At 38.0% G+C, this 12481-nt stretch overlaps 1 protein-coding gene across 3 annotated transcripts in view; it reads left to right on the top strand.

Annotated features, from left to right (window-relative positions):
* Window positions 1-867: 867 nt before the first annotated feature.
* The window catches only part of LOC134755651 (neuronal acetylcholine receptor subunit alpha-7), a 173632-nt gene continuing 162018 nt past the window's right edge, over window positions 868-12481 (top strand). For all 3 annotated transcript variants that reach the window (XM_063692182.1, XM_063692180.1, XM_063692181.1), the window contains exon 1: window positions 868-1108. In XM_063692182.1, the coding sequence (XP_063548252.1) occupies window positions 1063-1108 (46 nt within the window). In that variant the 5' untranslated portion in view covers window positions 868-1062. The remainder of the gene's footprint in view (window positions 1109-12481) is intronic.

The raw sequence follows: 12481 nt of genomic DNA, 5'->3' as shown, positions 1-12481 counted from the left end.
GCTGGTGTGATGAAAAATATTGAATTGGAAAATATTTGTTCGACACTAATTTGCTTCGACAACACGTAACATGTTTACATAAAAAACAGGCGTGTTATGGCTCACTATAGCTGAAAGCTATGCTGAGCTGATAAACTACTGAACAAAACTGAAACGGATACAATTTAATATATGTACCTAGTTAGCGATTCGGACCTTCTATTTTGTAAGTCAGTTGAAAATTGAGCCCAAAATTTTGTATTAAAAAATATACAGTCTTATATATTGAAAATTACCTACTTTTCTTAGAAGTCTGTTAAAAATAAGCATTGAATTAGGTTTATAATAAAATGGTGTGAAGTTAGTGTAACCCGCGGAGCGTCCAAACGGCTCAAGTGTAACCGTTCGGTCTCGGACAATAGGGCATTCATCTTACGTCGACAAAAGATGCGTGAAAGATCTTTGTATCATTCAGGCGCACGTTGGCCCGCCTGCTCCCTCCACCCTATCGTAATCCGCCCCAGATTTACATGACACCCAAATGGAAATACAGTTTCGCTTAATAGAATAATTTATATATCGAATCTCGCTAACATATTCCATAAGTTTGCATTTCATCGCGAAATATTAGGTAGCGAATCTCTGAAACTTTTTAAATAGAAATCCCGAATGGCTGATGAGCGCTCGGCGAACCGTTCGACGAACGTGTTTATCCAATTTGGCTAAACGGTGCGGGTCGAGACGCTAAGGGCCTCCGAGGGCGCGCAGACGGCCGGCTGCAGCGACCTTGGCGCGCCCTACTGGCCCGGGCTTGTCCTGCTCAATCACCGCTTCCGCGACGTCTCCTAGTCGCGAGATAAACTATAGAACAGAATGATCGGAACATAAAGAGATTCGAGGGCCTTTTTGAAGGGGCAGGGCTGGGTCGGCGCGCAGACGTTCGCGCGCAGCGGGGCGCGCGGCGCCCGGGGGCGGCCCAGTCCCGCGCCGAGCGCCGCTCGGGCCGGCCGTGTCACGAGCCGCATGAGCGCGCCGGAGTGCTAGCGCAGGTGCGCGGGTGTGGTATGCCCGCGCGTCGCCGCCATGGCCCCTCTGCTGGTGGCCTTGGCGCTGATGACCTTGCTGCCCGGTGAGTGAGGGCACGCAACAGGCGGCGCCGCCCCCGCGTTTGTTTACCGTGCGGGATCGATGGCGTGACGAGGTGTTGTGAGTGTGACCTGGATGAGGAGCCGGAGGTAGAGGTAACGGTTACAGCGAGTGCCGCCAGCCAGGATATGTCCACATTTTTCTAGGGTGTAAAATTGGCAGGGCTCGCCTGTGGAGCCCGGTGACGAGCCACGTGGTGGCAGGTAGACGCGCCGAGGCCCGGTAATAGTATATCCGTGCCGCGTATAAGATGGAAATTGTATGTTTTTGCTCTTAGGATTTTATGGCTCACTGGAAGCCGTCTTAAGCTGATTTCCTTCGACTTGCCTGTCTTTTTGATAATATAATCATTTTCTCCGAGAAAATGTATTATAGGATAACAGAAAAGGTACACGGTTTTTCCTGTGGGTAGGTAGATCGTAAAGTTGGTTTACTGTAGGGTAGGTACTTGTTAGCTATAACAATCATAGCAAAAACACAATCCGTGTTTTGTTACGGTTACAAACCTACAGACTGTTAACTGTAATTAAGAAAAAAAAAAACAAATAAATACATTAAATATACCTACATACCTTTTTGTTCACACAAATCATGCACTTGTTTGCAGAACAAGAACCTTAACTGCCAACACTTTATTACTGCCTATGCCTACATTTCACATTATGTTTTCATGAGTCTGGCGCAAAACTCCCACACGTCGTTAACAAACGAAATGGACGCTCAATCATAATCTCATAACTTACGTTACCTTTCTCCTTTCATTCATAAGTGTCATGAATGATGGTCGGCATCTATCAACTGGATTGTCCAAATCGGCGGGCAGCCTGGGCGTTCATTCCCATTCCTTGCATACTCACTTAAGACAGACCAGTACCAGTATAAGTTTGTGCTTCGGATATGCGTAGTTGATACTGTTCTCGGGATCGCAGTTATACTGGTTTGCCTGAGACGAGCGATTTTTTAAGTTATGGTAATGAATGCCAGGTCTCCATCGCTCACTAACTCATTCCCCTCCCATTCGTTACCGTCCAATTCTGCTGGATAATATTCCACCCGCCGTCATTTCGCAAACATTGGATGGGACGCCATTTGTAATTTCCCAGCCATCCCGCTATATGAAATAGTTTGCATTTCAAAACTGAGCACAGTTTTAATGTGAAGAGAACCACTTGAGATTACATTTTCATAATCAGAATGCGAATTAAATCTTCGTTCATTAAAATTAATTTAGCTGCATAATAAGTCTTCCTCAGAATACTGAGCTAAAAGCCACCCTATTGACGCTATTAGATCTGATAGGTTTACAATGGGTGTAGTGCCGTGCTAGGGTACGGTTAACCCATTAGACACTAGCCCGTAGCATTTACCGTGATTCGTGAGTATGGCCACGAGTAGTTATACACAGTGTGCAATAAACACAAACGAGCTAAGAGCACACGTAAGCCGCGTTGTGCGATTTATCAGCTCGCAAATTTAACTACCTATAATCCAGTACTTCATAAATTGTTGGGTTGTTCTTGGAACGAAAGCAACATTTTTTTTGTAAGTGGTAGTAATCGTAAAAAATTACAGTTTTGTAACGCATTTTCACATACATGTTGTACGGACCGTTACAAAACTGACACCCAAAATTTGTATGAAAAGCTGGGGTCACCTTTTTTCTTTGTCTCATTCAATAGTACTCGTGATTCTGAGTCTAATTAACCCCAAAGTTGATGGTTTTTCGAAAAAAGTAAATGGTACCATTTGTTCTGAAAACCCCCCTTTATCCATTTAAAATCAACCGCGTTCAATTCTACGCGCCTACTCATTTGTAAATCATACATTTTATTTGGTATTTCGTGATAATAATAAACATCTATGATATTTAAAATTTGACACTGTAATCATGACAAATAAGAAGGCAATAAAAACTCTTTTGTATGCTTATAAAGAGGTTTAGTTATGCCCATAAATTTCTTTCTTTGGTCAAACCTCAAACTTAAACCTATATTTGAAATTGAGTGTCACGTCGTGGTCGCGTCAAATAAATAAACAGATTATTACTGCTCCTGACTACGTCTTAAATTTTTACTGTGAATGCTTCTGGCTCACAACGTCCAGACCTGGTACCAGCAGGATGGTGCATCGCCGCATATCGCTGTTCACATGCGGATCGATTAGGTACGTAATTTTTTTGAAAATCAGTGGATTGGCAGATTTGGAGAGAACTTGTGGCCCCCCGATAACCCGATCTCACATGACTTGATTTCTTCTATTCGAGGTGGGTAACGCAATTTGTAAAAAAAAAAGAAGAATTCATGAAGAAATTTAATAAAATCAATCATAACAATAAAATAAGCCACAAATGTAAACATTTCATTAAGTAAGAGTTCAGCGCGGCGCGCCATCGCCAACAAACTGGTTACTCCAGTTTGGCGCATTTATAGTATATATGTCACTGTGTAATTGTTTTATATGAATAAATGAATTAATTAATTAATATTCGGCACAACCCTTTGCATTTCAAATGACATTAGGACATTTCTGTTTGTATCGTTCTTTTCATTGATAATGATATGATGGTAAACAAATAATAAAGGTTATATATATACAATATTATATACAATATACCTATTGCAAAATTTGTTGTTTGTCGAGTGACAAGCGACGTCAATTAGGCTAATGATAGCGTACCTATATTGAAAATAATTAATTTATATAAAAAATAGAAAATCTAGACTTCATTAGCTTTCAAATTGTTATCGCTTGGGGAGTACAATCATGTTTAAAAATTGACAGGTTAGTGAGGTTAGGGACAAATACGGTTTAAATTATTTGCTCGTGTTACAAGCTACACCCGATATATGGTAAGCTGTGATTGGAGGTACTTACTTTACCAGTTAGGCTGTATTTAAACGTGACCTAATCAAATACAGTGTTTTGATTTCTTTCTACAGGGCAATACTTATCTATAAACAGCCTACAATATGCGTCCATTTTCTGCTGTAATATAGGAAACGTAAATTTTGCACCTAATCGACCAAGACGCGGAAAATTTAGGTTTACATAAGTACCTACAGATGTAGGGCATAATTGTTTTCCATCGTATTTTCTCGGAAAAGTTTGTATTTGTCATGCTACTTCAGTCAAGTCAGTACTTTTTGTACCGAGACTGACTGAAATAGCAAGACACGTTCGTACGTTTATGTGAAAAAACGATGGAAAAAAATTATGCACTACATCTGGGGCCCATTTCTCGAATGGTATTAGACTAATATTATTAGTCCACGAACTGTCAAATCGTATGGGTTACTGTAGACATTAGTGAATTAACCAAAAACTAAATTCACTTATAATAATACTAGTTTGCTTACAGTTCCAGGTAAAAAATTAAGTTAAGATGCCTATGAAAAACACTAAGTTTCATCAAATCTTTCATTATTAACCTTACCTACGTCTAACGAGGATTTCAAACTTTTAAAATATCTTATTGATATCGAATTACTTGCCATCACGCACGCCAATATACAAGTACAAGCAAGATGCACGAGCAATAAATCAAAATAAGTCCAAACCGTCATCAATTTGTAATTTGAACCTGCTTCCAGGACGTTACCTGGCCTACGCCTAGTAATAATAGGCAGTCGATATCCACGTAGCGTAATGCGGGGCGATACTAATGGCACGAATGATCGATGCTGCGACAGACGGACGACGGATATCTCCCGTATGACTGATGAACTTTTAATGTGCCGACTTAACGATGTAGGTAACGGTACGTGGGATGTTACAATTTTTTATCATACAGGTTTTGGAAGTAGACTGTGAACAAATATGATGAATTTATAAGTGTGGCACTAGTCAGGAATGTAGGCGGTCGCATCGCAGTTTTTACATAACAAGTCGTTAATCAGTCGTTCAGTTAATGGCTCGATCAAAAAGGCGAAAATCGCTGAAAATAAGACAGTTAAGGTTAGGTACTAAATAAGGTACACGTCTGAGTCGTCTGATGTAATATTCAGTATAAAAAAATACATATAATAGTACAAGAGTTTTTTGTAAACAGTATTTTATTAGTGGAAAACAAAACTTTGAGCCTAGAATCTCATAAACGTTACCTACAAAATGTTTTCAGAGACACTTTCAGCCATTTTACGCCAGCTACATTGCACTTAGTTGAGCCAAGTCAATTAGCAAGACTACATTATTAATTCAAATTACCTAGCGTTATTAACAAACCGTAATTTTGACATTTTCATAAAATCTCAAATACTTAATAGGTAACGTTAAACTTAGCTTAACTTTGATACTTTTATGGCTCGCTCGGTATCAGAAACTACAACAAAAAGCGAGCAAGTCCGCCATCAAAGTTCGTTGGAAAGTGGTTACAAGTTTTCCTTTGAGCTCGACAATGGCCCAACTATGATATCCGCAGATCATCTTCCTAAATCGATTATACCCGTTTATAAGTTTGCATTGAAACTGTTGGCTCGAACGTGCCCGGGACGCCGGCCGGAAGATTGGACGCTGCTAGTGTAATATCCGAGCTTAGATCACTGCGGCATATTCGGTGTTTAGACCCGCTCCACTTTCGATATGGTCATAATATGGTCTGGTGGTGGTGAGGTGGGGTTGTATAGGGTGGCGTTATAGGCAGTGTTAACGATATATGTGTATTTATTGTTTGTAGTATTAATCAAATGATGAGCCTAGTCATTTTAAAACTAAATGTCAAAATTTGGTAATTATTCTTTAAAAAAAACGTAGAGTGACATGAAATGTAGAAAACCTTACCTTAATACATAGTAGAGAGCGTTTATTAATTACATGTTTACTAATACAGTTAAAGTTTTTTGAAAGCCCGTGCAGTAATAAAAAATTTAAGACTTAAAGTACCTATTTATAGTACGGCACTAATTTAATAGACTGTAGAGCTAAATATTTAAGAGTCCGTTTTAAGAGCTAGCGTGTAAGCGTGTATGAGATTGAAAATAAATTCACGAATAAAATGTGTCTCAAAGAGATACGGACTACAGCCGGAATGCTCAGTTAAGCCCATCAAATACTAAAAGGTCGCACTTTACAAACAACATGCGATCGTTTGTCAGTCGCGCAGCTCAGAGCCGTTTTATTTAGCCACGTGATAAAGATAAAGTTATGTCAGGATAAAGACAATTTATTTCGTCCTTAAAGATATATTCGGTTTAATAAATCGGTGCTTAGACACATCTGATTTCTTTTATTTTTATTGCCCATTTTTTAAAGCGGCTTGATTCAAGTAGATAAGGAATGAATTGAATATATTTGTCACGTTGTCAGCATAATACGACAAAATTCGCGTAGGTAAGCAACAGAATAAGCAGTTATCTGATTCAGATAGTTGATGATGTTGATTGATAAAAACTACCCTCGGGCCAATTCGAACAATGATCTAGATATCAACTAGATATCCACTAGATATGAAACAGAAACGATAACGAGATATTTAAGAAAGTCATGTCAAATATGACATTTCCGCGATTACGAATGTCCTCTTGAACGATCTCTTTAAGATTTGCTTAAGATATTACTTAGACATCCAATGGATATCTAACGGATATCCCAAAACGTCACAATAATTGTAGCGTGAAATGAGAATCGGTTTCTCGAATCGAACTGCAAAAAATAACTAGTTGAGAACTAAACTATAACGTATCTATTAGATCTCGTATTGTTCTCGTATCTAGTAATTATTACGTTTGACCGGCCTGTGTCCTATCCCGGACTTCAAACTATCTCAATGCCAAATTTTTATATACGAAATCGGTTAAGCGGTTTAAGCGTGAAGAGGTAACAGGCAGACGGATAGACAGACATAGTTACTTTCGCATTTATAATATTAGTAGGGATTATCCATGTTATATTAGCCACGCAGTTTTGTAATGTTATCACTTGAACCATGAGCGACAGCCAGCAAGCCATATGAGATAGAGAATAGGTGCTTTTAATGAGTGAAATATCATCATCATCATCATCATGTCAGCCGATAGACGTCCACTGCTGGACATAGGCCTCCCCCAAGGCTCGAGTGAAATATAGTTTAATCCAAATTTTATATTAAAGGAAAAAATGGAAAAAGTTACACTTCCGGCAGGATTTGAACCCGCAACCTCCGCAATCCGTGTGTTGCTCTTAACCAATTGAGCTACGGAAGCCTACCAGAACCTTGCAAATCTTTCCATTCCTTCCCTTCTAAATAAATTTGGAGTATCGCTCGCAGACGTATCTGCATGTTAAAAAAATTGATATAGTTTAATGTTCACCTCGCCGTGGCGCTAGAATACAGAAGTGAAAACATTTATTAATAGGACTTATGTGTTATGCTAAATCTGGAAACTTATTTTATTCAGTAGCAAGGAAAGACAATTCGGAAAACGCTAGTTGAGCAACTTTTTGTTGCTAGCGAATATAGTTTATTTTGGAACCTAAAGTGCCACATACAAGAATAAATTGAATAAAGAGTGTCTTTTTGAGCTGGTGACGTGAAAAAAATAATACAATACAAACATGAACACATAGGTAGTTCCAAAAGTAGAGTTTTGAATTAGGCCAAAAACCAGACCAGTATTTAGAACATAAATTTCTCGAATAATTGAGAATTTTTTTATCCCGTAAATTCGAAATCGAGCAGAAATCTCCATTACCTGTAAGCTCGATAAATTTTTAGCTCCAAAGGCCTTATTGGCGGCCACATGTGCCTAAAGGATAGACATGCCCGAGCTCCCTGCCCCCGCATTCCTCTGTTATGAGCCCGTTTATGCCAAGATTCAAAATTAAATTTAATGGATAGCTGGCGTTTATTGCTTTTGATAGGTATGTTGTGCTGTTACGGTTGTGGTGAGCAGCGAATTTAAGTAATGACTAAATAAACTAACTATAACTAAAGGGACTTTAGCTGAAGTTTTGTCGAATAATGTCTGATCAGTTTCTTAATTAGACTTCTTAGAAATCGTATGGTAAATAACTACCTATCATATCTTGTCTCAGTAGTCACAGTTTTTAAATAACCTATAATATTCCTCATTTCACGCCACTGAGTGCGTAGCCAACGTGCAGTCGTTTGCGCTCTGTAGCGAACGAAACGCAACTGTCAATGTCGCACTAATATGGAAGAGTGATAGAGAGAGATCGCTACGATACGCTACGGAGCGTTAACGATTGGCACGTTCGCTATGCGGCCTGTTCGGAAATGTGGCAATAGCTGGTCTAAATCTTGACAAGAAAGTAGCGCTTAGTTGTACACCTGAACCAGCATTCCAACAATGTTTTAGTTAATACACAGGCAAATTAAATTAGAATAATAATTTAATTGGCGACGCCATCGTCACAAAAACCCGAACGCCTTGAAGTTACTCAAAATAACCCTTCGAAATTGCAAACTGAGTCACACGAGGAACTCACGCCGCTGCGTTCCAAATTAAAACTTATTAGGGTATACGCTGCCTGGAATGCAAATGAAATTTAAACATATTATGAACATAATTTAATCCGTTTTATTTGAAACAGGCAGAGTAGAGTACCTATAAATCAGCCACATCGAAAATGCCACATTTATGTTGGTACGTATTAAAAATATAAGGTTTACTTTACCTGTTTTGTGTTAACATCTTACTTATATTATTCCTTTATTACCTACCTGTACCTACTGTTAGTAGAAGTGACCAAAACCATGTTAAACAGTATTTACGAGAGTGATTTTAACAAAATAGTTGTGTTCAGATTACGGTCATTTTAAATACCTCGCCTGCTTAGCTACCTACTTTTGCTGCTATTTAAAAGCAAAGACAGCTAACGATATTAAACGATAAGTAAGAAACCTACCTGTTTCACAACTCTAATTTCCTCCTCTGAACTTAACCTAAAAACATACATAAGTTTTAAAACGGCCTCCAAATCTCACAAACAGCGCTCTTACCCCGGTCACGTGGCCCAGCTTTGTATATTTAATCTAGGGCCGACGTTTAAAACCGACCAGCGTCCGACGTGAGCGTTTCACTTTCTGTAGGATTATATTTTGCAAAATACTTACTAAATAAGAACCAAGTAACGCCAATATCAAATGGTTGAAAAGTAGTTGAGACGGAGGAGTATTTTGTTATGTATATTTTAGGTGCATTAAATTTAAAATTCATACAAGCTTTTGTGCTTAGCTGTCCAGTCATTCTCCAAAATGTACATAATATTAATACGAGTATTGAGAGATAAATTGAATTCGCTCTGCGCAGCGCGTCGTAAAAGCTGCTATGGCGCTACGTCCTAAGTCCTGACTGTGAATTGTTCACGACGTCGTTACGTCCAAGTTTGAAATTTCGAACTAAGCACGGCGCTGTCGTTCCTTTCGATACTTTCGCAACTAAGAAAGAGAGCACAGAGCAAAATGATCGAACTTCGTAGAAAATTCTACCATTATCGTAAATGGGATTTCACTTTGAAGCGACGGTGCTTTGTTTTTGAAAGAAATCTCAGGTAAGCTGTGTAATTTGCAAGTCTGGACTGTAGCTAGTGTATTATTCACAACGACAGGACGTAATCGCGTAAAATAAGTTTTAAATTTACGTCCGACGTTTCGAGGACGGCGTTGTTCTCGTGGTCTCGGAGAAGACTGGCTAAAGTTGACATCAACATCTTCTAAGCGCGCGAGACCACGGGGACAACGCCGTCCTCGAAACGTCGGATGTAAATTTAAAACTTATTTTACGCGATTAAGTCCCGTCGTTGTGAATAATAATGAGTAAAAATCGTGAAAGTTTAGATGAGACTGTAGCTAGTGTTGATAAAGACTCCTGTCTCAGGGTTCTCATCGTTAAAATGTGGCTGATTTTATAGACTTCAATCTTTAATTTGAGTTCATTTAAACTTGTTGGAAGCGTACCTATTTAGTAGAAATTGTACTATGCAAGTTTTAGTTTTTTCTTTGAGAACCGTTGTTTTTTTTAGTTCACAAAGTTTGACGAGGACTTTACCAATACCTACTCTATTTTAGATAGAACCCGCAGATGGTGGGGTCTTTCTTATAAGACTTGCATACTTTTAAGTTGTGCATCAAAAGACTCATAAAGGACTTAAGACTCGACAGTCCTTTAGGCGTCCTCGTGAAAGTGAGTCGAGTACTTCAAATGCAAGACCAACCTCAACCTCTAGGTGTAACTAATTTGTAACTTTTTGCATCCGGAATAGCCACGGCAGAGGGCAGAGAATTTCAATTAGTGCGGGTACATACACTTTTCACAGAGATTCGGGCCTAAATTCACCACCGGACAATAAGAATTAAGATGTATGCTTTCAAATTGCTCCCTCGCGTAATTTATGGTATGTTTTGCTTGTTTTTGAACATTTGTTATTGCGGAAAAAATGTTTTTCTCCCTTTTGATGTTTTCTGAGATATTTGTAATCCGTAATTACGGTTGTTTGAGCCGTTTTTCCGAGCGGGGATCCGGTAATGAATTAATTCGTAAATAAAAATGTTGTTCCTATCACTTTTTGCCACATTTAAGTTTCTTATTTTTTAATACATCATATTTTACTGCATTTCTAAGAAAATGGAAACTCAATATCCTTATTTTCTATTTTGTTCGATAACCGCAATCTTTGTACGGGGAATGAGGCTGACATTTAATCAAACGAGTACGTAGAACATAAATAAAAGAAAGACGACGTGAAATAGTGCCCAGAGATAGAGAACCAATAACACACTGTTTGTTCCCTTCGTGATTTCGTTCTTGAGAACAATATGTTACACGTATATACAACACAAAATATACAGTAGCTAAACATTGGCATGGGTTAATTTTAAATTAAACTAACATGTAAATTTCTAGTATAGTCGAATGAGCGAGCGAAGCGAAGCGAAGTTCTTAATACATTCAACTTGGAACACGCGGCTGGCTAGGGGCACGTCCCGTCATTTCGATGTTTTAAAGCTGAACTATCAGAGGATAGTTTGATGGACAATAACTTAAGTAAATTTGTTCTAATTTAAATGAAATTGGGTAAACGTGTAGTTGAGGACATTATATTTTAGCCATTAAATTATGAGCAAGGCTAAAACGCTATTTGTGAGAGGTCTTGCTATTCTGGTCACCTTATTTGCAAGAAAGTATGGTCGAGTTTGGTATCAAATGAAAGTGCTCGGCTTATACATTTATTATTGTTTTTTATATTTACGATTTAAATAATTAGCAAGATAAAAACGAAATAAAATAAACATAATATAGGTATTTGACATTTGACAAGAAACATTACGGCTTACCACGGATACAGTTTATTTTAATATCTATCAGTTAAGGGCTCCACAGACCTTGCAACAAATCGCATGCAATTTTCGATCCATTGCCGACTACGAAGGTGCAACAAATCCAATCGCTCTATATATACAGTTTTTGGCAAATCGCGAGTTCTCAGTTCGGGGCGAACTACTAGTTATGTAAATTTCTGTACCTATTAACTTCAAAACATAATTGAAAAATACATTTAAAAAAATAGTTTGTCAAAGGACTGTCTCATTTCAAACATAGACAGAGATAATCATAATTATTATGTTTGTCTTACACTAGTACAAGCACCCAAAAGAAAAAGATGAGTATAGTTTTTTTTTATTTTTTTTCTGACAAATTCGTTTGACCGACTATAATTGCTATTTGAACACTTATACGTAGTCGTCTTTATCATTAAGATAAGCTAAATGGGTGAAAAGCGTTACAAAAAAGTGGAAGTTTTCTAGATATGTATACAATTTGGTTTAATTTTATTCAATTTTACGTGCAGCCTTAAAAAAATATAAGGTTTGAACAATGAACATGCCTATGAACAATGAACAGGGCCCAGTAAGAAAGTTAGGCTCTTAATTCCATGTAGTTTATGATGTCCACAGGAAAGACACAACGCTAACTCATCCAAAAAAGTTTTTGTCCCAAACACACAATTAAATGCAACGACCCAGATGTAACGTGTCTTAGACGTAGCGTACACGTCACGATAAATTACATCGTTTCTTTGATAAATACACATCTCTTACATCGTTAGAAGCATTCAGAACATTGAGCACTTTGTACTCCAGTGAATTGAAACGAGATAATAATTAAGTTTAATGAAATGGCAGAATTCAAAATACACTAGCTGTCTAGTATTGGTTGAGAATGACAGGACGTATTTCATCTCATCACTAACACATCCCATTTAATTTACAAAAAATATTGTGAAAGTGTTGGTAATTATTAATTAAATTATATTGTCGGTCGTACATATATGTAAGTATACTCGCTTCTGCCCGTGACTTCGTCTGAGTGGGATAAAAAAAATCCATATCTACCAAATTTCATCTAATTCGGTTCAGCGA

Source organism: Cydia strobilella, chromosome 3 (assembly GCF_947568885.1).
Source record: "Cydia strobilella chromosome 3, ilCydStro3.1, whole genome shotgun sequence".
Taxonomy (NCBI): domain Eukaryota; kingdom Metazoa; phylum Arthropoda; class Insecta; order Lepidoptera; family Tortricidae; genus Cydia; species Cydia strobilella.
This window is presented reverse-complemented; position numbering and strand designations above follow the sequence as displayed.